This window comes from Stomoxys calcitrans, chromosome 3 (assembly GCF_963082655.1).
Source record: "Stomoxys calcitrans chromosome 3, idStoCalc2.1, whole genome shotgun sequence".
In the NCBI taxonomy this organism is placed as follows: domain Eukaryota; kingdom Metazoa; phylum Arthropoda; class Insecta; order Diptera; family Muscidae; genus Stomoxys; species Stomoxys calcitrans.
The window spans coordinates 108,772,019-108,798,548 of NC_081554.1; the positions used below are offsets into that span (position 1 = coordinate 108,772,019).

The 26,530-nt window shown below is 38.2% G+C and overlaps 1 protein-coding gene across 5 annotated transcripts in view; it reads left to right on the forward strand.

The window, feature by feature from the left end:
- The window catches only part of LOC106087127 (trafficking kinesin-binding protein milt), a 130,278-nt gene that overhangs the window by 84,360 nt on the left and 19,388 nt on the right, over positions 1-26,530 (forward strand). For 3 of the 5 annotated variants that reach the window (XM_059366121.1, XM_059366122.1, XM_059366123.1), the window contains exon 4: positions 25,881-26,384. The exons of the other annotated variants lie outside the window; for them this stretch is intronic. In XM_059366121.1, the coding sequence (XP_059222104.1) occupies positions 25,881-26,384 (504 nt within the window). The remainder of the gene's footprint in view (positions 1-25,880; positions 26,385-26,530) is intronic. 5 annotated transcript variants of the gene reach the window in all.

A 26,530-nucleotide genomic window follows, 5' to 3' on the forward strand; every position in this document is an offset into this window, starting at 1 on the left:
CATTAGAATCACTTTTTGATTCAATTTTGCTATGTCCATCCCCGTGTCTGTCCATGTTGATTTGTGTACAAATGGCATCTTTTTCGGCCTAGAGATGAAGCCTATTGAAATTGGAAGAAATCGGTTCATATAGCTTCCATAGATATGTTCGTCCGATTTGGACTTATACTGCAATAATATCGTTATCTGTCAACCGATCCTCAGGATTTAGTTGGTTCAAATTTAACTATAGTTCCTTTGTACCCGATTTTCACTTTTAGAGCCTTTGCAATCGCATTTATCAACCGATATTCTCAAAATTGTGCACAAATATTTTTTTGGGAACCCTTAAAATACGAACGGGCTTTGGTCGAAATTCTACATAGAGATAAGGTTTTAATGAAAATTTTCCAAACATCAATGAAACTTTTTCTAATGCTTACAATTTCAACGAAAAATTTTTTTTCTAATACAGCGGTCAAAAAAAGTATTCATCATTAGCAAAATTGATAATAAATTCACTTATTTTGGGTAATTGAAGAAAATTTAAAGTAAACAAATAATGCAGTTTTATACAATAGTTTATTTTTCGTAATATGTTTTAAAATAAATTCAAAAAATAAATTTAATTAGCGCAAAAAATACAATTTTATATAATAACACCAAAAACAGAACAAAAAAAGTATTCATCATTGATGTGCTATCATCAAAGTCAAATTCAAATATTATTTGGGAATCCCCCTTTTCTGTTTTATTTAGTAAAGGAGGCTTTGCCCTTGACAGCAAATATTTAATATCATTGAAAATATAGTTTTTGTCAAAATGGGTCGTAAGCAAAACGAGGTTTCTGATGAGGTAAAAGTTTTGATAATAAAACACCACAGGAATGGTTTAACTCAAAAAACTATCAGTGAAATATTAAATAGACCACGATCTACTATACAATCCATCATCAGAAAGTGGACAGAAACGAAAACTGTTGACAATAAACCAAGATCTGGTCGACCAAAAGCACTTTCAGTTGGAGATGTACGTTGGCTATTGCGGCAAGTTCAGAAAACTCCGAAGACAAATGCGACCATTCTTCGTAAAAACACTATGGAATATTTAGGGAAGGAAGTTACTACACAAACAATTCGAAATACACTCAAAAGGCATAGTTACAGAGGAAGAACTGCACGTAAGAAGCCCTTTATAAATAAAATAAACCGAGTGAAAAGGCTAAACTTCGCAAAAATGTATGTAAAACAGCCCGAATCATTTTGGAAAACAGTCATTTTTGCAGACGAGAGCAAGTTTAATCTTTTTGGGTGCGATGGAAAGGTCATAGTGTACAGAAAACCAAATACAGAGCTTGAAGAACGAAACACAGTTGCTACTGTAAAACATGGTGGAGGTGGTTTAATGGTTTGGGGGTGTATGGCGGCTTCAGGAGCGGGAAATCTTGAAATTATTAATGGAGTAATGGATCATAAGTATTACATTGACATTTTAAAGAGGAATTTAAAAGATAGTGCTGTAAAACTTGGGCTTGGTAATAACTTTCAATATTATCAAGATAATGACCCCAAACATTCTGCTTTAAATACCAAGATGTGGATGCTGTATAACTGCCCCAAAGTCATTAAAACTCCTCCTCAAAGTCCCGACTTGAACCCAATTGAACATCTTTGGGAACATCTCGAACGCAAATTGAGAACGCGCAATTTTTCGAGCAAGAGTCAAATGCAACAGGTGATAATGGAGGAATGGACTAATATAGACCAAAATATAACCGCTAAATTAGTCCAATCGATGTCAAACCGTTTAAAAGAAGTTATAAGACGCGGTGGTCGAATAACAAAGTATTAATTTTTTTAAATTATGTTATTTATTTTTTTGTTTTTTTGCAATGATGAATACTTTTTTTGTTTAATTTTTTGTGTTCAGCTGTAAAATGGCCCTTTTTGTTCCAATAAATACTATTTTTTTCTTTAAAAACAATGAAATTGTGTACATATATATCACACAAGCACTACTGCATCATTAGTTTAATATGTTTTTATTCCAATTGTCTTTTGTAGACTTATTAAAAAAAAAACATTGAATGATGAATACTTTTTTTGACCGCTGTATATAAAATTTGAACAAAATTTTTCCAAAACATACAATTTTAATTAATTGTTTTGAACAATATTTAAATGTGTTTTTTTTCTAAAGAATTTCAATTGAATCCTTTAAGAAAAAATTTAATAAACAATTTTCTAAACAAAAAGTTGCAAAGCAATTTTCTCTAAAGACAAAAATCCAATGCGAATTTTTTTTTAAGACAAAAGTTTAATGACATTTTTTTCTCAAAACAAAATTCTAATGGAAGTTTTTCTTAAGACAAAAAATAAAAAAAAAAAAATTCCTTAAGACCAAATTTTAATTAAATTTTTTCTTAAGACAAAATTAGTTAAGGTTAGGGTTAGCTTGAAAAGAGGGTGCGGATAATAATCGTGCCATGACACTATAAACATACACCTAAGCCTGTAATCGGCTTATTGTGCGCTCTAAATACTAAAAAAAAGAACATCGGAAAAGAAAATCTAAGTTCCGTGCTAGTTACAAAATCCTTAATTGTTTTCCATGCCACACCCCTAAGTTGGTTCATAATATAGGAAATGTTCCAACGTCTCATCATCTTCCCCCCGTGCCCTAGCATTTGCCGTACCGATTTGGCATAAGTGAGCTCGTAGTCCTATGTGTCCCTTTATGATACCGAAAGCTGTACTGACCTCTTTACTCCCTCTCAATAACAGTCTCATCTTCTCAAGATCTGGATTTTGCGTCCTACCGACCATTTCGCTTTTCCACAGGGTTACATGCGCATTCGCCGCCCACGTCCATAACTCGGACTGCGTCGACCCGAAAGGCTTCGCGTTAACCGAGTTTATTGAAGGCAGTTCTCTGGCCTTCACTTCCCAGTCCATTCCCAGTTACTCAGATAAAATTTGAATTAAACTTTTTTCTTAATTTCAATGTCAGTCGAAATATTTTCTCGACTCTCCTTAAAATTGCTCGACTCCGACTCCGCAGCCCTGGTTGCAAGCACACATTTCTAACGTTAATTTTTTCGAGGCTTGGCAGAAAGAATTCGTCGATCATGTTCCTGAAAGAACTTCTTTCAACAACTTCAAAACGCATTATAAAAAATGTTTACGAAGAAAATGCAAACACATTCCGTAGAAGTGGTACTGAGTTCTATGAGTAAAATAGTAGCGTCACGTCGCTGCGACAATGCAAATTTCGCTTCAATTAATTTCTAATAAGTTAAATACTTACGAAGGGCACCAATCAACTATGTTTAAATGATGTTGTGTGTTGTTGGTTTGACTATTGTTTGTATTCGCAATAATTTACTAGGCTTAAACGAGATCTTGATGGCAACTGACTGGAGAAAGAGGCAAACTTGGGGACTTCTCCCTACAGATGCGCCCAATCTCGACCCTCTCCCACCGTCTAACTCACCACTTGGGAGGTTTTTCAAATAAGTGAGTTTCGCTGGTGCACCCTGTAGTAAGAAGGTCTTAAAGTCACTTGCTGGCAGGACTTGGGGTGGTGACAAAGAAACCTAGTTGACGACGTACACAGGAATTGCCAAAGCTTATTGTCTGTTATCGCAGGGACCATAGAAACCATATTGTGAAAAAGTATCCACCGGCCAGAAGGTAAATATACATGATCCAGAGCGAAATGTTCAGCGCTACAAGATCAAGCGCGTCTAGACAAAATTCACTCTCAATTGGCTCAATTACAATCCGGAAGATGTAGCCGCCTCAACTTCAACAGAGCAAGGTTTGAATTCAACGTGCAGAAGTGTTCCCGATTGTGACCGTGGGACCACACGACATACTTCCCCTGTTTAACTACCCAGCCAGACGCACTCGAGTCAGACCCAGATCCCTCTATACGCACCCCATCTTAGTCGCAGAGTTCCTGAATCTGAATATTCACCAGCACCAAGCAGACGAAAGATAGAACACAACACACTGCTACAAACACAATAAACCCGGCACGGGATAACTATGAGCACCACACATGGTGGAACATTGAGCTCCGATCTATTTTGTGTTCAATGTTATCACAGGTTGCGGATAGTAAAAAGCTCCATACGGAGTAGCCTCCACATATAGGCATGTGACTACAACAACAACCCCAACAACAGAATGATGCCCGTTTTTTGATATCATAGTCAAAAAAAAGGTTAACTTTTGCGTGATGCTTTTTGGAAATCAGCTGGTTTACATTTCAGTGATGCATATGTTTAGAACTGTAAAGTTAATGTGGATTTGTTTATTTTTATAGCCGTTATTTACAGTTTTAATAAATATCACATATGCTAGTTGCGTATTATATGTTATTATTTACATAAACATAGGATCACAGGCCATCATGCCAACGTGAAACAAATCGCAACGCGCTCATTCCTTAACCTAGCCTAGTAGAAAGTTTATTCGCGACGAAATTGCTTATTAAAGCTTAGTACTGACTTCGAATTTCCGTCCGAACGACTGCCCAAACGTATTATAAAAAAAATTATGAAGAAGAAAATGCCATCACATTCTTTAAAGCAGGGTATTCTGTTCAGGTCTTCACGCGGAAACGTTGGAGAAAAATAGGCTATAAAGTAGAACTCTGCTCAAGTGAGGAAAATGGCGTCAGCTCTGCGAACTGCGACGGGCTGTCTCCTCAGTTCTCATGTGGACCACCTCCATCTGGAGCAAAGATCATACCCGAAGACAACTACATGCTGTCTAAGCAATATCTTCTGGGCTGTTATAGTAGAGACCATCCAAAACATCATCTTGTTGATAGGTATCTACTGCCCAGAAGCCTACATGATCTAGAGCATGATTTACAGCGCTACAATAGGAACACATTCCAAAGAAGTAGAATTGAGATCTATGAGTAAAATAGCAACGACATGTCACTGCGTCAGTATAGATTTCGCTTCAATTAATTTCAAATGTAATTAAATTCTCACGTAATCGGCACCAATCAACTCTGTGAATGAAGTCAGTACTAGGCTTTAGAAATGACCCTGAGTTCTATGAGCAAAATAAAAGCGTCATGTTGCTGCGTCCGCGAAAATTTCGCTTTAATTAAATGAAATTGTAATGTCACGAAATGTGTGCTAATAAACCTTGCCTCAATGCTGTTGCCTTTTTTAAGTGTTGTTGTTTGTGTTCTGTTGGAGAATAGAGGTCGTCGGATTTCGAAATAATTGAATAGGCATTTTCACTGCAATTTGAAGCGAAATTTATAATGACGCCACAACAGTACCACTTCTACGGAATGTGTTCGCATTTTCTTCGTCAACATTTATTTATAATGCGTTTTGATAGTTGTTCTGACGAAAAGTCAAAGTCCGTACTGGGATTAAAGATTAGTACCACATGCGGAGTGTGTTAACGTTAAACCATGTTAATACTTGGTGCAAATCTAGATGTGCGACGTGATTTCGAAAATCTCGTGTTTTGCATTTTAAGTATGAACGATCTATTAATGCTCCTATTACACGATCAGGCATGTCATATGTAATTCCAAAAATAGCAATTCTGAAAGTTGTACGCATCATATGATACCTACGAAGAATTTAATATGGCAAATGGATTTTGAAATAAATATGCAACTTTTTCGATAAAATCGAGTTTCCATTTCTTCGTAATCAATGCATGTAGACGCAAGTTTAAAAAAAGTACAATACATATGGTAATACATGCCGATTAGACAAGTCTTATGAATACAGAAAGTGCCAGCTAATATGTCATGTCTGATTGTGTAATTGCGGCTTTATTTGAGGAGATTCTCAGAGGAACACTGTGTTTGTATTAAATATCGATTATTATCGGTGTTTTTTAACGCACTACTCAACATCTGATAATTTTTTATTATGGCCCTTCTAGACGGCACATCATCATCGTACTCATCGTATTTACGTATTGATTACAGCTTTGGCCAAAACGGTACATCGATTTTTAATTTTCTTTGATTTTATTTAATTATTCATACTTTACTTCTCCTTTTATAACTTTATTTGGCACAGAACGTGTTTTTCAATGTCTGTCAATTAATGATTACACATTTCTTTGTAAACGGCAATCGATAGACGACTTTTATCGATGAAAATCAAATGATTTTGATTTTTCAGCCATGATTGATGGTTATGTGCACATGTGTTGCATACACCTCTGTTTTCACCAATACTATTACAATGACCACACACCAGATGTGCCTTGTAATTTCTCCATTAAAATTACAATTTTTTTTTAATAAAATTTAATAAAATCGCTTCACCAATTTATGCTATGTCTATACTGACTTTTTGCTTCACTGGTTTTGGGAAACATCTCAACCGTCCACACTAGTTGAGATGTTGTGCAACTTTCATTTTTTCACACCCCAATTTAAATTTTATGGCAGCTTATTGCAAAGTTATATTTTCTCTTGCTATGTCTGCAAAATATTGGTTTCTTTTACAAATTTTTTAGGTAGATTTTTATAATTTGACATTATTCAGGGCTGTGCTTATTTAGCACAATTTAGGCATTTATTTGGGCTCACCTGCTTTGAATGGCTAGTTTTTGTGAGAAACGAGTCGTTTTGCCCTTATAAATTGTAAAAGAAAAACGTGTCCTTTTCAGAGCATTATAAAGGGAAAACGAGTCGTTTGCTCAAAGCAGCTAGTTTTTGTGAGAAACGAGTCGTTTTGCCCTTATAAATTGTAAAAGAAAAACGTGTCCTTTTCAGAGCATTATAAAGGGAAAACGAGTCGTTTGCTCAAAGCAGCTTTGGTCTGAACATAGTTTTGCCCTTATAAATTGTAAAGGCAAAACAAGTCGTTTTCAGAGCATTATAAATTTAAAACGAGTCGCTTGATCAAAACAGCTTTGGTCTGAACATAGTATTAATAACTGAACACAATAAATATAAAATAAATTTCGTGTCAATAGAATGTAGCATTTCGCAATGGTCAGGACAAACCTTGACAGCGACCTTTATAGTTTCCCTTTTTTGTGCAATATTTAAATATTTTGTCTTAATCTTTCAATAAATCATAAACTATTTGCTTTTCAGCACCATATTTTTGTGATAGTATTTTAACAGAAGACTTGTTTGAACCGTTGAGTGGAGCGGACGTTTTGGTATTTCGGCCTGCAAGAATTTTCCCGTATCTCTGGTCATTATTTTTGGAAGAAAAATTTAAGTCACTCAAGGATAGCTCCGATAGAGTTATCCATTAGGCGGTTAATGATCTGCGTTTGTTTGCAGTAGAGCGGCAGATCTAGAGCCCGGGAGTAGGCTTAGAATGGACTCCAATGACCCAACAGCTGCGGTGGTGGTATCAGGCCGTAGAATGTTGTCTGCTACTGAAATCTTGACTGGCGGAGCGGCTGCTACAGGCTCCACTAACCGACAGACGACTGGTCAGCAGGGACTTTTTACGAAGACACCTGGTTCGAGTCTTAAGCACAAGGCAGAACCTATTATTTCTTCGCATGGCTATAATTTTCCTAGGTCATTGCTATGATCCTAAGACTATCACTAATAGGGATATAGACTCCCTAGATTGGGCTCGGGGATTCGCAGCACAAGCTACCCCAAAGACTACACGTCTAGACCCGGAAACTGCAGCGCAGTTAGCCAAAAGTCTGCGGTCATCTGGAGGGCATCCCATGCCTAAAAGAACTAGGGCGAACAACAATAAGATGGGTCCAAGAACCTTTGCTAATGTCGAACAGGGCTGCATACCTAGGAATAATTGGAGTGGGATAGTCAATGGACTGTCATCAGCATACTCCGATGTCCTTGCGGAATTTCCTGGGTCTCCTCCAGTTTGTGACGATGCGGGCTGCATCGAGGCCGATACAGATTAATTGACTTCGGGGATCAACAAAAAAGATTGGTGAAAGGAAGTCAGAAAGGAAGATATTTCTTGTCGACCATTGGCACATTCTTGGATACCGAGGATTTCCTCAGATCCTGAAATGATACTTGGAAGACTAAGGGAATGTAATCCCAACCTTTCAACCACTGGGCTCAAGGTGTGTGCCACCGGGGAAGCACGGAACTCAAAAAGCACTTCGACAGTAGTAGCTAGTGATGCATCTAAGGAGGAACAGTGGTACCACAGCTTTCTACGTACGGAAGCTCATCATGACAAGATCTATCGAACCTTGTTAGTGAACTCCTGGCGGAACCAGAAGAAGAGGCTAATACAACGATGGTGGAAGTATGTCCGGTTTCTACAGATAAATCTCCACCATTGTAAGGTAGCTTGGGCGGCACTAAAGGTCCTCCTGATGGCAGGGGGATTTGACGTGGTTCTTATCCAGGAACCATGGGAGAAATGATTCGTGGACTAAGAATTCCTGGATTTAAACTACTCAAGGGTACGAGGAATGGGAGACACAGCCTGTAATCTTGCAAAAAGCAGTCTTAATGATTATCTTCTTCCGTCGCTAAGCACTGAAGTTTCAATAGCAGTCAGACTTGAAATAAATAAGCTCCCTAAAACGCACACGATTCAGAGATGCCGCCTTCAAACCTTAAGTCGCTGGTTGAAGCCGCTTCCGTAGGGAAGAAAAGCCTCATTGTAGGAAATGATGCTAATGCACATCACCAAATATGGGGAAGTTCGGATATCAACGAAAGGGGTGAGCTGCTTATCGAATATATTATAAGTTGTAATCTGGCGATTTGTAATAAAGGGGATAAACCGACCTTTATTACCAGGAACTGGCAGGAGGTACTAGATATTACCTTTGTATCGGAAGATATACATGAAAGAATATGCGACTGGGAAGTGTTGGATGACCACAGCTTCTCTGATCATCGTAATATTAGTTTCAGCCGTGGAGAAAATACTGCAAAGTGTTCCATCGGATAAATTTCGGAACAAATTCTGCACGTCTAACCCTAGACCAGAAAAGAAAGTGCAAACTGCGGGGGATATAGACATAGTATTCAAGCGGATAACGAAGGCCCTGAATGACTCGCATGTTGACACGTCCTAATGCCAAGCCGAGGGGCAAACAGCGACCGCCATGGTGGACCCCAGATCTGATTGGTCTAAGGAAGAACTGCAGAAAAATCTTCAACAGAACAAAAGTCAAAAGAGCACCACACGATTGGGACATCTATAGGGCCGAGCTAAGAAAATATAAGAGCGAGATTGGAAAGGCTTAGAACAAATCCTCTAGGCTAAAGAAGATTCTGTCCTCGAGACCTATTACGGTGGGGTATATTCAGAAGTCAGAGAATGTATGGACAATGTCTACATATGCAGACCTATTACGGTGGGGTATATTCAGAAGTCAGAGAATGTATGGACAAAGTCTAGTGAGGAAATACTAGAACTACTCATTAATACACATTTTCCGGGATCATCCTTTATACTGAAGACTTGAGAGGTTCATAGAAACATATCTAGGGCAAAGATCCCTGGAGATCGCTTGTCACGGCAGCAGCATGCATATTGTAATGGCAAATCCACTGAAACCGCCCTTCACGAGCTAGTCGTTTACATAAAGGGTTTTCTCGCTGTCAAGGAATATACAATGGTAGCATTTTTTTGACATTGAACATTGATGTCCGATCTGTGTGGTGTTCATTACTGTCACGAGAAGCTTAGCAGCGAGCTACCGGGCGCATCCACAGGTTGCTGATAGTGAAATGCTCTATAGCTGCAACGGCAGTCGCGGACAATCAGCGCTATCAAGCGGAGAGTCTCAGCGAGAGGCCGGGCGGCACCGGCTCTTGCATAAATACTGAGTGCCTATGATGCTTGATATGACAAATAGAGTTGTTGGCGTCTTTAAATAACCAATGACTTCCTTGTTCCTACGGCGATCGGTCCTTTGGACCGGAACGAGCTTGCTCACACAGGAACTTGACGAGGATCGTCACGTCCACATGAAAATGTGACTACAACAACAACAACGCGGAAATTGCGGCTAGGGGAATTTTCTAACGATCTAGAACTGGTGATATCGAAAAGGTTACCCGACCACTGCAGTGTGTATCAAGCAATTAAGGAAATAGAATGGCTAAGATATAATGTCTAACGACGATTGGCACAAATATTTTCTCAGACAGACAGGCAGCCATTAAATCCCTGGAGAACATATTTCTGAACACAATAACCACCCTCGACTGTCGCAGATCTCTCAACGACATGGTAGAACAGTTTAAAATTCACCTGTTCTGGGTGGCGGGCTACAGAGATAATCCAGGGTAACTGGAATCTGTAAGTTAAGTTTTCAGGACCAGGCCCGAAGGCCAACGAATTATAGATGGTCGCAAAGAGGGGGCTGTGAAATTCCAAAACTATCTAGACTTGAAGAGGTCTACCGCTCTGCTGTCACTAGCAAGGACAGACGTCTCAGTCATTGTGTCCGTCATGACAGGTCACAGTCTAATCGGAAAAGATGCTGACAGACTTACGATTTCCAGTAACGACTTTTGCAGAAGCTGTGAGGACATCGATGAAGCAGAGACTATAGAACACTTTCTGTGTGTATGTCCCGCACTGGCAGCCAGTCAGTCAGGATTTCCACTTTAGGTTCTTATTTCTTTGAGAACCTGTCAGATTTAACGGGTGTGAACATTCGCAAGTTATTGGGCTTTTTAAAGCGATGTGGTTGGTTCAATGGTAGGAACAAGAAGGCATTTTCCTTCTTCTGTTCCTGTGGTATCACCATGGACGAAAACGTCTAAGTGAGTCTGATAGGGGACTGCCACTTAAACCTGACCAGACCATCATCGTGTAATGCTAACTTGTTGATATTGATTACACGTTGCATTATTGATTTTGAACCACGGTTAAGAAACATGACAGCAGCAAACACATATAACCATTTTTTTTTTTAATTTTTATATTAAAGTTTATATATACGTTGTGCCGGGAGGACCAGCTACCGGTCTTGCTATGGAATCAGTGAGACCTCCACTGCGATGACTGCTAGAACATTCGTCTCGGTTAAGCCGGTGCCTAGGTAGATAAAGTTGCTGACTATCTCAAAGGTGTGGTTCCCACCTTTCTCCATTTCGTTATCTAATCGGTTGTACATACAAGGCCAGACCCATTTTCACTGACTCTCTTTCGGTTCTTTCAAAGGCTGCAGACCGACCTATGATGTCGATGTTATCGGCATAGGCGAGTAGCATGTGTTCTCTTGTGATTAGTGCGCCATATCTATTCACATCTGCGTCTTGTATAATCTTCTCCAGCAGGATATTAAAGAGCTCACACCATAGTCTCCTTGTCTTAAACCTCGCTTGGCATTGAATGGTTCAGAGAGATTCTTTCCTATTCTTACTGAGGAACGTGGATCAGCAAGTGTCATCCAGCAGAGTCTTATTAATTTTGCAGGGATACCAAACTCAGACATGGCTTGAAATACCTTTGAAATTAAAGGGGTATCGAAAGCGGCCTTGTAGTCAATAAAGAGATGGTAAAGGTGGATTTGTCATTCTCGGGTGTTTTCCAGGATTTCGCGCAGTGTGAATATCTGTCTATGGTGGATTTACCAGGTCTAAAGCCGCATTGATAAGTCCTAATTATCTTATTAGCTTTAGGTTTTAATCGTTCAAATAGTACACTCGAGAATATCTTGTATGCGATGGATAGGAGACTTATTCCTCTGTAGTTGGCACATTCCGTCTTGTCTCCCTTCTTGTGTACGAGACGTAATATGCAAAGGTTCCAATTATCGAGCTGATGCATACGCCTTATCAGCGTGTCACCTCCGGTCTTAAACAGTTCAGCCGGTAACCCATCGGTGCCTGCTACCTTGTTGTTCTTCAGTTATAATGAAAATTTACAATTTTCTAGAACAAAACGAAGACGAACAGTCGAAATAATATATTTTAGACCTAAATCTTTTTGGGTTATAATACCTACACATTTTGTCATACTTTGGAGGGTTTATTAAAGACTAGAGAAAAACTAGTACTTTACTTCAAAAATGAGATGCTACATTGCCACATTTTCTAATTCAAAATGCCAGATTTTAACAATATATAAGAGTGTTCAAAGACAGGTTGAGGACAGTGGTAAGGTACTCAACTCCAGGTAAATCCAGATTCTTCAGCATCATGAGGACATTCGTAACTTCGCCCACGGTAAATTATTATTGCTGTCCATCGGCTCGGAGACCACGGATATGGCGAATGACTCTTCTCCTTGCCCTGTCATTCCCGGGATGCACAATAAATTTACGGTTGAACAACCTGCCGCATCTCTTGTCACCCCGTATACCGGGGTTCGAGAGTGACTTAACAGCTTGCCTAAACCGGTGCATAAGTTACATTGCTCCAAGTGTTCCAGCCACAAATTCCGCTTATGTTCGTTGACTAACCTGTTTATTTTCAGATTCAGCTCGCTGGTTCTAGGGTTAATGGATCCATATAACGAATCCCATCACGCTCATCTGCGAGTACCACTGCCTGTGCCGTGAAATTGGGCCGCACTTGGGCTATTCAAACGGCTGGTGTAAAGATTCAAATCAGAAGGCAAAAGAAACTATTCGATTCTTTGGTTAACGTTAGGTTTGCTTCCAAAAAAGGCGCGTATATTATTCCGCCATACATCTAAGCCAATGATCGGCTTGCTGTGCTCTCTTAATACTAAAAATGGTTACTTTTTAAAACAAATCTATGTCGGGAATTCCGTGCTACTCACAAAATCCCTTATTGTTCACCATTCCATGCCCTTAAGTAGGTTCAGATCTGATATTGTGTTTTCACCTAAGTACGTGTGTCTGTTAGCCGCATAAGCCGGGCAACGACATAGAAAATGCTTTAACGTCCTATCATCTTCCCCTCATGTCGTACTCATGCTATCACTTGCCACAATATTCTTCATAAGTCCGACCGCAGTCATATGTGTCCCGTAATAATGCCTAAAGCTATACTGATCTCCTTATTTCCTTTCAGCAATAGCCTCGTCTTCTCACGATCCGGATATACTCATAGGATTTTCGTCCAACATTTCACTGTTCCACAATGCTACACGCGCGTCTGTCGCCTACGCTCTTATCTCCGACTGCCTGGCCCCGAAAGGCTTCGTATTCGCGAAGCTTATTGACGACAATCCTCTGACCCTCACACAAATCTTCTGCCCTTTCATTTCCTCTAACTCTGCTATGGCCGCCTTAACGTCCTGGTTGTTATTGCCCTGATGGCTAGTTGGCTGTCCGTAAACACACTCGACGTCCTAACTCGATCTCAACCTCAATGTAGACCCCCAGGCCTACTCTGGGCTTTCATCCATCTGTTTAGCATTATCTTCCAGATGGCAATACCAGAATTCTGTCAATCCAGGATTGTGCCGTTGTCAGCAGTGACTCGCACTCGACCTCAAGTGTCGTCTCAGGTATTGGATCGGGAAACTCTTCCATTCCCTCCAGGTTTCCTATCGTCTCCCATCGCCGCTGTGACTGCCTTATACTTAATCTGTGGATTCTTGTTTGAACCTTTGAGTGGAGCGGTCGTATTTTTATTTCGCTCCGCAAGAATTTTCTGTAACTCGTATAGGCAGTTATTTTCGGGGAAATTTTTAAGTTACTCAAGGAAAGTGGAGCGGAAGATTTAATGGGAATAAACTTAGAATGGACTCCAAAGACCCAACCACTGCGGTGGTGGTATCAGGCCATAGCATGTTGTCTGCTACTGAGCCCTGGACTGGTGCGAATGATCCTAAAACTCTAGCCGATAAGAAGTGAGGCTCCCTTAATTGGGGTCAGACATTCGCTGCACAGGCTACCCCAAAGTCTACACGTCGTTTCTAGGTTTGGAAACGGCACCGTAGTCAGCCAAACTGCCGCGGTCATCTGGAGGGCATCCCATGCCCAAAACACCTAAGGAAGGGATACAATTGTAGTACGGGCCCAAGAACCTATATTACTATTGTTCAATAGTGAAGGTGATGACAGTTGTCGACAAGGGAAAAGAATAGGGCTGCATACCTGGGAACAATTGCAGTGGGATAGTCAATGGACTGTCATCTAAATACTCTGATGACTTTGCGGAATTGCCTGGACCTCCTCTAGTTTGTGACGATGTAGGCTGATATCGCGACAACTAAGGTAGATACAAGAAGGAAGGTATTTCTTCTCAACCAATGGCACAAGCTTGGATACCAATGATTCCCTCAGATCCTGAGTCTATTCTTGAGAGACTAAGGAACTGTAATCCCAATCTTTCAACCACTGATTGGAAAATGGCGGGCATGCTAACCTCTGCGTTACGGTGGCCTCTATGTAGACATGCATTATTCGTACTAACCTCCGGCTGTCTCGCAGACCTCAACAAGACTGAAAGAGTCGGATTCAACAAGTTGAGACTGAAGGTGTATAGCAGCGGTGGGGTTGGGGATTCAGAAGCCGACTCAGTAGTTTTTGCTGAACAACTTGTCTGAGGAACTGTCGACCATATCTCTAAAGTCAGGCGGATTGCAGGATACTGGACATCCCCTGTCTGCCACGATCGAAACAGGAGGGTAGACGTCGAGACGGGACCGGACAAGCGCTATGTGGGTGGGTCATTCGGTAGAATTTGGCTCAAGGTGTGCGCCAACGGGGAAGGGCGGAACTCAAAATGTACTTTCACAGCAGCAGTAAGACAAGCATTTATGGAGAAATCGTTTACCCTGCAAGTGTCGTGTCCTGAGGAAGAGTAGAAGAGTGCTTTCTCAACTGCCCCTGGATGTGTAAGGAAACTCATCATGGAATGAATCTTGTGAGGAATAACTGATGACGGACTCAAAAGATGAGGCTAACGTAACGGTGGTGGTAATTCTAAATCTGGTCTATGGTCCGATTTCTGCAGATAAATCTCCACCATTGTAAGGCCGCTTCGGCGGCACTAAACGTCCTTCTGATGGCAGGAGGATTTGACGTGGTACCATGGGCGTGTGGAGGAATGGTTCGTGGACTAAGAATTCCTGCATTTCGAATACTCAAGGGTACGGGGATTGGGAGACACAAAGCCTGTATTCTCGCAAAATGTTTTTCTTCTCCGTTGCTAAGCACTGAAGATTAAGTAGTAGGCAACCTTGAAATTAATTAGTATCTTACTGGCTGGCTTCCTTTTATATGATACCTTGGGTATATATGCACTGGGTATATACTGTAGTTGTCAGACCTATAATGCTATATGGTGTTATTGTCTGGTGGACGGTGCTTCAAAAGTCTACCTTATGTTTAATACTCAACCACATCCAAAGTATAGCTTGTTTGTGCATCACAGCCTCACTGAGGACGACACCATCTGAATCACAGAATTTGATGCTACACCTTATGCCTCTGGACATTGTGGCCACCCAAATCGCAGCAACAACTGCCGTGTGGATTACACCCTACCTGAGCCGCTTTTTGGCAAAAATTACTGTACCACTATCCCTGATAGAACCGATTGGAACAACGACATCCCTGGTAACAGAAATTACATAGACTTCTATACGGATGGTTCCAAACTTGACGACTAGGGAGACTTTACGATGTATTCTGAAGAACTTGGCCTGGTCGACTTTTCAACTTTTTCTAATAATCATAAAGCCGACTTTTCGACTTGTTTGGATTATCAAAAAGTCGACTTTTTCGATTATTTAAAAGTTGATTTTTTACAGAAAAATGGGCTTTACATCTTTTTTAATTATTAGTATTTGATTGATTGACGTGTAAAGTCGATTAAAGCAATGGATTTGATTAACCGTTTTTGCTTGGCATGTCCACATGATTTTTTAGTGGTTTATTATAAAAAGGCAATAATTTCGAATAAAAAGCTAAATACTTTTCTCTTTCCATTAATTCAAATCGTTACTGATCGAAAGGTTACCGTTTCTTTTGTGCCTTAATTGGTGGGCTGAAATCATTGGGCAACACTTACTTCACGAAAGCTTGATTGTAACTCTCAGATGTCATCGTACTGAGTGAGATCCCGTGAATTTATGTGGATGCTAGCGTATTTGTTGTAATTGTTTCATAGTACTTTTCAAATAAAATATGCATGTAATTTAGAACAATTGTTGACTTTTTGTATCTTGTTCCCAAATTTCAAATCATTTATTCTTAAACAACCCCAAGTTACACTGCATTTTTCAAAATAAAATCTTCAAGCTAATTATAGGATTTTATAGAAAAGTTTGTTGTCTTAATTTAATTTAACCCTCCGATGAGTGACAGTTCTGAACTTCACGGCCGTGTGAAAAGGTCCCTACGGATCTTTTTTGTAAATCATGTTTTTTTTCATATAAATTTTTTTTTTGATATTTTGTTTTGTTTTTATCGTTCATAATTAAATTCTACATACAAAAATAATTTTTTCAATTTTTTTTTATTTTTTTGCTTGAATTTTCTTAAGACTATTATAAAAAAAATTTAAAAATTATTGTTGTTGAGCTTGTACTTCTTGTCCCCTGCCCTGTGCGCAAGTGTTGCAGCGATGTAAAAGTGTGCTATGTTCTCCGCAAACAGCGTTGCCGCAGCCGAAGCAGTATGCCCGCGTTTTCCGCTGCCGCCCGTACTCAGAACGGCAAAGCCTACATGACGGTCTACTTGACCTAGCCGCGGTACATTGCCTTCCATCGGTCTTAGTAATACCTGAAATGAAAAGAAAAATAAAAAACAAATAAATATATATTCTATTCTTGAATTTGAAAATGTTTTCTTACCCTGACATGCTTCCATCGCATTGCGTATCCTTGGATAGGAGGTTATATGGTTGTTCAGGGCACGTTCTTCGATAGTTGTTTCGTTAGCAGTAACAAGAACGACCGCCGTCTGTCACTCCTTTTTATAGGCTTCATTTCGTTGTAAATCGTAAAAGCAGCCAATGCAGCGACGTCCAGCATATTATAAAACATGGCCAACGGCCATCGTTGTGTTGCTCTTTTGCAGCTGGAAGTGCCTAGCATTTGATCCATGGTATCAACGCCGCATTTGTTGGCGTTGTAATCTAATATGGCATAGGGCTTCCGCTTCTCGGTTTGCTCGTCAACGAGGCAGGTGTAGTGCATTGTGGAGAGCGAGTTCGCCACTTTATTTTTTTTCGGCACGTATGAGCATAACGATATATCCTCCTCGTTGAACCCAAATAATGTACTATTGATGGTGCGCTTCGGGTTCTTCTTGAACTCCTGTGGAATGATTGTTTTGTTGTAGCGCACTGTACCAACATATGCGGTCTTCCTCCTCAACAAAATACGCGCCAAGTCAAGAGTGGTAAAGAAATTATCCTCGTATATAGTACGGTGAGCATCTAAATTTTTTTCTACAAGATCCAGCACTACGTTCTGCCCTTGGTTTATTTTCCGTTGTTTGTTTGGCAGTTTTCCAGAATATATCATTCCCTTCACAGGATAATAACCCTGTGAGTCGCATAACCACCATACTTAGCTGGCTTTGACGGAATATATTGTGTGAAGCGGGTGCGGCCTCTGTAAGGGAAAAACAGCTCATCAACTGTTAGTGCTTCATGAGGAGTGTAAGCTGCTGCGATGTTATGTTGCAACATTTCCCAAATGTCGTCAATAGCCGCAGTTTTGCTGTTGATGAGTCGCTGTTGTCGAGTGGAAACATTGTCGAATCGAATAAATTGCTTTATACACATGACGCGATCGTACGACAACGCAGCTTTGTATATTGGGCAAATATGTGTGTATTTTTGTTCTTCGAAATTCGAATGTGTATTTTTGTTCTTAGAATTATTTCTTAGAATTTTTTGTTTTTATCATCATCCCTAATGTCTTTGAGTTTAGGTCTTTGTGTTCAGAACAAGTAAATTATGTGTTGAAACAATAAAAAAATTATAATGATGCCCAAAAACATGAATTTATTAGTGAAATTCAGTACAAGGTCCATACGGACCTATTCACACGTCCGCGTACTATTCTCACTAAAACCTCAATAACTCCTAAAGTAATGATCCGATCGGCTTCCAGTTTAAAAGGCAAAAAGGTCCCTAGGGACCTTCTCACACATCGGAGGGTTAAACAGTTCGTATAGCAAAAAACCATTTGTCTCTATGTGTCTAACAATTTAAAATGAAATATATTCGTCGAAGTCGGAAGCATTTATCGATTTTAAACGATCAGACTTTAATGCCAGAATTCAAATTCCGTTTTCTATGTCAGCTTATATATTCGGACTAGACTTCCTCGCAGAAGTTGATTAATTTATTATTTGAAAATAGATTTACAGATCATTTTGAAGTATAGCGCGCGTATGTAATACCATTTCCGAAATTGAATTATATTCTCTCCACCAAGGATTATGTTCTTTGACATACATTCATTTATAAGCTGGAACTAAAATTTTATTCACATCAGATTAGAATTGCATTTTATAGATTCTTGACAAGTCAAGACCGGTTTCTTTCGTTTGGAGTCGTAACAAAAGTCATATGTATAAAAAAACATAACTACGAATCGAAATTCATTTCCAATCAATTTTCTCCGAACTTTACATCAAATCCCTAAGTCCAAGCGACGAAATAATTTCCCTTTTTCAGAAAAATTTTCTTAATTTGACTTTTACTACTGACATTTACCAAACTCCTAAATTTGAGTACTGGTGCTTTGTTCTTTGTGTATTCTGAACCACAATTAATTAATTAATCTATCGCATTCATTTCTTCTTCACTACTGCTTATTTTTGGAATCGAATTTCATATTGGGGTATGATGGGGTCCTTGGTTAAGTTAGATATAAAAAAGTGTCTTTACTTTAAATACAGGTAAAAGCGTGCTAAGTTCGGTCGGCCCGAATATTGGGAACCTACCACCATGGATTCTGCTAAAAATGTATACAAAATAAATTTATTTGAAGGGCATAATATAATTCTATATACCAAACTTCTGTCAAACCAGCAAAATTTAAAGCTTCTAGGAACCGAACAAGGATGATTGGGAGACCGGTTTGCATGGGGGCTGTGCAGGCTACTGCTGCACATCTACGCGTGTATCAAGGAACAAATAGAAGACCAACTTCTTTGGTTGATGATGGTTTGAAGTTTGGTGGGAAGAACACATTTTATTTCTAATTTAATCTTAACTCTAAACATAAATCTATATGTATAAATAAAGTTATCCATACGGTCACAGGGAAAATGCATTATTCAATTACCAGGATACATTTATGGTCGACCCTTAAAAACACAATTGCTTTCTCAGAACCACTTACTTTCTAATTGAAATACTGCATATCTAATGCACGCACGTGGTTATGTGGCTATAAACTATAAAATTTTACCACTAGTTGCAGGTATACATAACACAAAATATTGCAACGCCTAACTGCCGAAAAGATATGCATTTCCTATGCGTGACCTTAGCGTACAATCGTACAGGAATGTAGAGAAGCTATATAAGGTTATGGACAGAATTGGACCATTAAAGACACCGTTTATTACCCGATTTCGCGCAAATTTTGGTTTTCGACACCCGTGCTATATATGGCTTAGATCGGTGTGTATTTGGATATAGCTGCCATAAAGAGCAATGTTCTGTTTTATAAACTTGAACATTGAATTGTATTTATTATACCACTTGATTTCCGTGTTGAGTTTGGTCCAAAACGAACCATATTTCGATATGACTGATATGGGTTCGTTATTGATGTATTTCTTACCAGATTATGGCGAAAGGTGGTTAACATACTAATATACCCGAGTCGGTGGGTTTCCAAAGTTCAGGCCGGCCGAACTTGATTCCTTTTCACTTGTTTATTCTAATACCTTTCATTTATGCCCATATTGTCATGATTGATCTTTATATCAATTTGGGGGTGCGGACCCTAGGCACCCCACCGGAACAATGAAAACCAAATTTTTGCTTTTAGATTAAATAAAATTGCAAAAAAATTGGTTTGCTTGGCCACCCATCTTCGAGATCTGGCGTTTTTGAAAATTAGGATAATAAAGAGTTCTTTTTGGGGTGCGATTGCCCCTCAGACATTGTGCCTTAAATATGGATATCAAATTCCTGCTCTACTCCCAAATACCTTCAATTGAGTCTCATATTGGTATTGAGGCAAATATGTACCGTTTGGTGGTGTTATGAGACCCCATACACTTGACAAAATTGGATACCTGATTGACATGATAGGTTAAATAACGTATTTGAGGTGATTTTAGTAGGTAAAGCGCCACCTAGATGCTTGGATAAAAATTTTTACGTCATATTCGTAACCTACTCCCAACTACCTTTCATTTGAGCCCCATATAGCCATTATCGACTAATATGCCCATTTGGAGGGACTTAATGTTTATGCCATATTCTTAATCTACTCCCCAATACCTTTCATCTGAGCCCCATATTGGCATGAACTCCAATATGTCTGATTGAAGGAGTTTTGGGGTTGGAGCGGCCCCATGAGTACTGGAAGTTTTAATATCATATATCCACTTTTCAGTACCTTCCATTTTTGATACCCATATTGTCCCGGTAGATCCACTTTTGATTAAACGCTCCATTTCTATTGCAACCATATCTAAAAAAATATCGAATATTCGACTTCTTTAAACAGTAAAAGTCGATTTGGATTTTTTAAACAAAAAGTCGATTTAGTCGAAAGTCGACTTTTAGATGCCTATTACCGACCATTGCAGTGTGTATCAAGCGGAGATATTTGTGATTAAAGAAGTGGTGGAATGGCCAAGTTGTAATGTCATAACAACGATTGGCATAAACATCTTTTCAGACAGCCAGGCAGCCATTAAATCTCTAGAGAACGTATTTCTGAACACAACAACCACCCTCGACTGTCGCAGATCTCTCAACGATATGGCAGAACAGTTTAAAATGCACCTGTTCTGGGTGGCGGGCTACAGAGATATCCCAGGGAATTCTATAGCAGATGAGCTTGCGAGACTAGGTACTACCTTACACATTTCAGGGGAACTGGAATCTGCGGGTATGCCTCAAGCGACATGTCAGATAAGTCTTCGGGATCATTCTCGAAGTGAAACAGATAATAGATGGTCACAAAGGGGAGTTGTGGGCATTACAAAATTTTGTGGCTTGGTCTAGACTTCAAGAGGTCTACCGTTTTACTGTCATTGTATCCGTCTTGACAGGACACTGTCTGATCGGAAAATATGTTGATAGACAAAAGGTTGCCAGTAACGTCTTTTGCCGAAGCTGTGAAGATGTCGAGGAAGCAGAGACCATAGAACATCTGCTGTATGTGTGTCCCGCACTGACAGTCAGAGGGAGTCCCACTTTAGGTTCTCAGTTCTTTGAGAACATGTCTGATTTGGCGGATGTGAACATTCGCAAGTTGTTGGGCTGTTTAAAGCGATCTGGATGGTTCAACGGTAGGAACTAGAAGGCATCTTTTTTATATTCTTAAGTCTATAGATACATATATCCTTACAGACTAATATAAATATGCATATATACAAACAACATTGAAATTTTACTAGGATTTAAGTATAGTATAATTTTTCTTTTTAATGAGTATCTTCAGTAAGATCAAAAAGATGATAATATTAATTAAAATCTAAACAAATACGACGAAAAGGATCATTATTTGCAAAATAGCTCTAATGATATTGAATAGTAAGCAGTTGAAAATTTCTCGTTGGTCTTGAAGGAACGTTAATATTAAGTCGGCTCAACAAAAATTCGGACTTTAAATTCCAGTGTAAAACATTTGAGATGAAAGTGTTGTTCAACATTTCCCGTGGCTACTGAGAGTAGGGAGCTTTATAAAATTTAATACAAACGTTTAGGAAGGAAGTGTTTGATAATTCCAACCACGATTACGACGGTAAAATAGAAGAAATTGTTTCTGTACTGACTCAATTTTATTTCTGTGAATAGTGTAAACCGGGTCTCAAATAACGGATCCATATTCAAGTGTACTTTGAACAAGAAAAATATAAAAGTTCTTAGTAACTGAAGGATCATCAAATTCTTTACTCCATCTTTTCATAAATCCAGGAGAACTAAAAGATTTATTCACCATCATAGAAATATGTTGACTAATATTCAACTTGCGATCTAAGAGTATGTCAAGAGGATTCCTTTTCCTGTTTCTTTGGTATCACAATGGACGAAAACGTTTAAGTGAGTCTGGCAGATTTAAACCTAAACTACTTAACCTGTATGGTTATGGGTCGGATATACAGTATCCTAGTGGGCGTGGTCCCCTTCGCCCCGCCTATGCCATGAGAAGATGTTCTCTTAACCTGTTGTATTATTCTTATGTTGCACGTCTTCTTTATCACTATCCACTACTGAGGCGTAATTAAGTATTGGTCTAATTACGCCCCTGTAGAGAGAGGTGACTTTATAACATCGTCTGCGTAGAAGACCGGTGGCGTTCCTAGTGCCACTTTCTCCCTTATCCTTATGTCACGGGGCCACAATTTATCCACATGTTCCTTAGGATATAGCTTATCTAAACTGTAAGATGCCGGTCCACCCTATACTGCTCTAAGGATGGGGTCGTTGAACGCTCCACAATGAAATAAAAAAAGGTTTAGTAAATTATATTAGTACACTAACACATATGGCCAACCCTTATCTTAATAATCAAGCTAGATTTTTGACCGTAACATTACATTATATGCGTTAGTTAAAAACATACCTCTTTTAATATACATGTGCTGTCAAAATAAAAACACCAATATAAATTTTTTAGCTCAATTTCAGGTTTTATTTTAACTTATCTTATACCCTTTATATGATTATATCATGTTTCAAACATTTCGTTTAAGTTAAAGCTTTGCAATTGGTTAGAATTAAATGAGGGCATACGACATAACACAATTATATTTCTGCTTTTTGACAAAAACTGCAAAAAACTAGCAGCCAAAATAATAACACCTCATATAACGAATTGACCAAAAATTATATTCATACAAAAGAACCAGAAACCAATTGGGGAGATTAATAAGAAATGAAACATTTTCAATGTTTTGAAATTGAATTTATAAGATTATGGCGCCTTTCTTAGGAATAATAGCTCCCTCTATCCAGTATTATTTTTCAAAAGTATTTGTTTTCTTGGCGCACACAGATTTTATACCGAGTTTTAATGGAGAGATTTTTCTGGCCACTTTATGACACTTTTTGAATGTTCCACAAACCACATTTTACTTTTTTGCTGGTATGTTTGGGATCATTGCCCTCTTTGGAAACCTAAACCGGAAGCATTTGACAAGAAACACATGTTGCATAATTTCTTTCAGAATGTTGACATGTCAAGTTGCATCTATAGTATTTCTAATCCAATATATTCGAACAACACTTTGGTACGAAAAGCATCCCTCATATCATTGTACTGAACTGAAACCCCCATGCTTTTCCGGGTTTGTTGTGAAATGCTGATTATTTTCTATTTAGGCGGTCTTCTCAACAAGGATCGCCCGCCGTTTTCACCAAATATCACAATTTTAACTTATCCGTGCAAAGAACGTTCCGCCATTTTTCATGAATTTACATGATCTTAAGCAAAAGTCAATCTACTAGCTATATGTTTAGTGGAAAGAAGAGGCAATTTTCCCTTCTTCGCGCAACCGAATTGTTGCCCCTGAGTAAACGGCACATAATTTTCACATTTTCTGGTATATTAAGTTCTCGTCTTAGTTCCTTGACATGCATTAAAATGGATTTTCGAACCAAACGATTGTTAATCAAAGGTATGACAATCAGTTTTGCCAAAAACGTAAATTTTTTTTTGTGAAAAATTCATAAAATCGTCACACCTAAAATTCTCTAGAAGCTCAAAAGATGAGCGCGGTTCGATTTGGATTACTATTACTTTCAATTAAATCATATATTTATCAATATTTAATGTCCAGAGCCAAAATTTCAACCACATTTTCATTAAACAAAATATCAATAAAATTTTCTTCAAAAATTAAGTTAAACTCAACATTTTCTTAAAAACGTAATTTCTATGACATCTTTATTAAAGATTGATACAAACATCAATGCAATGTTAAATAAAGGCATAATCTCAGAATGCTAGGGTATAGAAATATAAAAAAATTATTGAAATTTAATTTTTTTCTCAGAAATGTTTCTATTAATATAATGATAAAGGTTTATTATAGGACTAAAAAAGAACTATCAATAATACATCTTAAAAAAGACGAACCCGACGGTACTACTGTATTAAGCAAAAAACGTAACCATATTTTGCAATATCGACCTGATGACCTTAATAATTATGTGACTTTCAAAGTAAACAAATCGTCAAAACGTAAAGGGTCAAAAGGACAAATTTTGGCTAAAATATCGTCAAAATGACGCAAAATCATTACGTCTGGACGCCTTGACGACAATTCGTTTACGACAACGCAATTTCTGTTTAAACTTGCGCATAACTTATATATATATATATATAAATATATATAAGTTGTTTTTTTTTTTTTAAGTCAACTAATTTCCTTATTTCCTAATAAAACATTTTAACTGATTTGTATTGAACGCTCACAAAGTATCATGACATTTTCTAATTTGTCTATTTATCATTCAATAAAAATAACGGGATTTGGGAGAGAAACATCATTTGGTGCTATTATTTTGAATGCGATAATATTGGCACCAACCTGAAATATCGCTTAAAACGTGTAATCAAATTTTATATGACGGACAAATGCATACGTCTACAATAGATAACACATTTATCTAGCTTCCATATAACAATATTGTATACCAGTATGCAGGTAGGAGGCCACCGTAGCTCAGAGGTTAGGATCTTCGCCTATGACGTTGAACGCCTGGGTTCGAATCCTGGCGAGACCATCAGAAAGAAATTTTCAGCGGTAGTTTCCTCTTCCTAATGTTGGCAACATTTGTGAGGTATTATAACATGTAAAACTTCTCTCGAGAGAGGTGTCGCCGCCGTTCGGACTCGGCTATAAAAAGGAGGCACCTTATCATTGAGCTTAAACTTAAATCGGTCTGCACTCATTGATATGTGAGAAGTTTGCTCCTGTTCCTTAGTGGAATGTTCGTGGGGAACATTTGTTGTTGTTGTAGTATGCAGGTAATCCTAATGGCGCTAATATTTTGACCGGTACTGTACTTTATAGAGTCGAATATGAATATTTCGATATGTTGCAAATGGAATGACCTACGGTGTGTATAATTTCAGTTGTAATGTTCTCCTAATAAATATTACATGAGAATGGATATGATCATATGGTTCAATCGGAAATTCAATGGAATGTTTTAAATATCTTTGCGAAGAGTCTTGGAAATATTTTACAATAATGCTAATAAGAAATTGTATATCCAGATGAAAATGACAAATAACAAAAATTCGACACATGCGTTTGAGTTCGAAGGTCACAACTGAATTTGAAGACCATATTTCTGTTTAAACAACGAATAAATTCGGTTTGTATGTAGGATGCGTCAACCTAATGACATGTCAAAATATGTCATTTTGAAATACATGCTATTAATTCGTTTCCGCGAGTAAAAATGTCATCAAGTAAATCTGTAACCGAAGTTATTAATATAATTATAAAATAGACGTGCTTTTGATTTTTATATACTTGGATATTATGGATTCTTAGTTATTGTTAAACGAAATCACGGCCCATTATACATACAAGTAAATGAAAAAAATTAAACTGGATTGCAAGTATCTATAAGTATTGGGAAAATGGAAAATAAATATACCAATTCCCACTCTGTGTCAAAAAAATTGAGATTACATGAAAGTCTGGAGGAGATCGAGCATGGAGAAAACTATGGTATTATAGTAGCATGTGATAATATGTTAACCAGATTTCATCATAATACGAAAAAGGATTTTCGCCAAAGTTCATTAAACTATTCTACCTCAAAAATCAAATATAATACTAAAATTGAAGCCAATACTTTAAATCTCCATTCTACCTGCAAACATACAGAAAACTATTGTACAAAATGTAAACAAATTCTTAATGCCAAAGCCCAAACAACTTTTATAACGAGTAAGCCATCAATCTCCAGTAAAGGATTTGAGAACAGTTTTAAACTACTCGAGCGACAAGTTTCTAAATCGCAATACCTTATTGGGAGTACCTGCAAATCAATCTTAAGTCAACACCATTCACGAGATACTACGAGACACTATTCGACGCGTCTAGACATTGAATTGGAAACTGTTCAACGGCTTCAGAATTTTTTGCAGAAATTTGAACATGGAGATGGGCATAGAAACTTGGTCGCACCTTTAGTAACATTGTTGCATGGCTTTTTAACATACGGAAAGACGAAGGAGTTCCCTGGCGTTCAAGATGACTCAATTAAAAACGATATGTTGATGTCATATGTTGACGCTGGTTTAAATACTGATCTTAAGTACTATGCTGGAATGGATCCGTATGGTATAAAATGTCTGAAAATAGTTCATCAGTTTTTAAATCAAGAAGGTATGTTTAATCTAGCTACAATAAAATTGTAAAATATTTTATGTATATGATAAGAACGAGTTTTGGAAAGCTATATATATTGCTTATGCTACCACCATTTTATAATTTCTGGCATAAAGTAGCACATAATTTTCTTCTCCGAATTT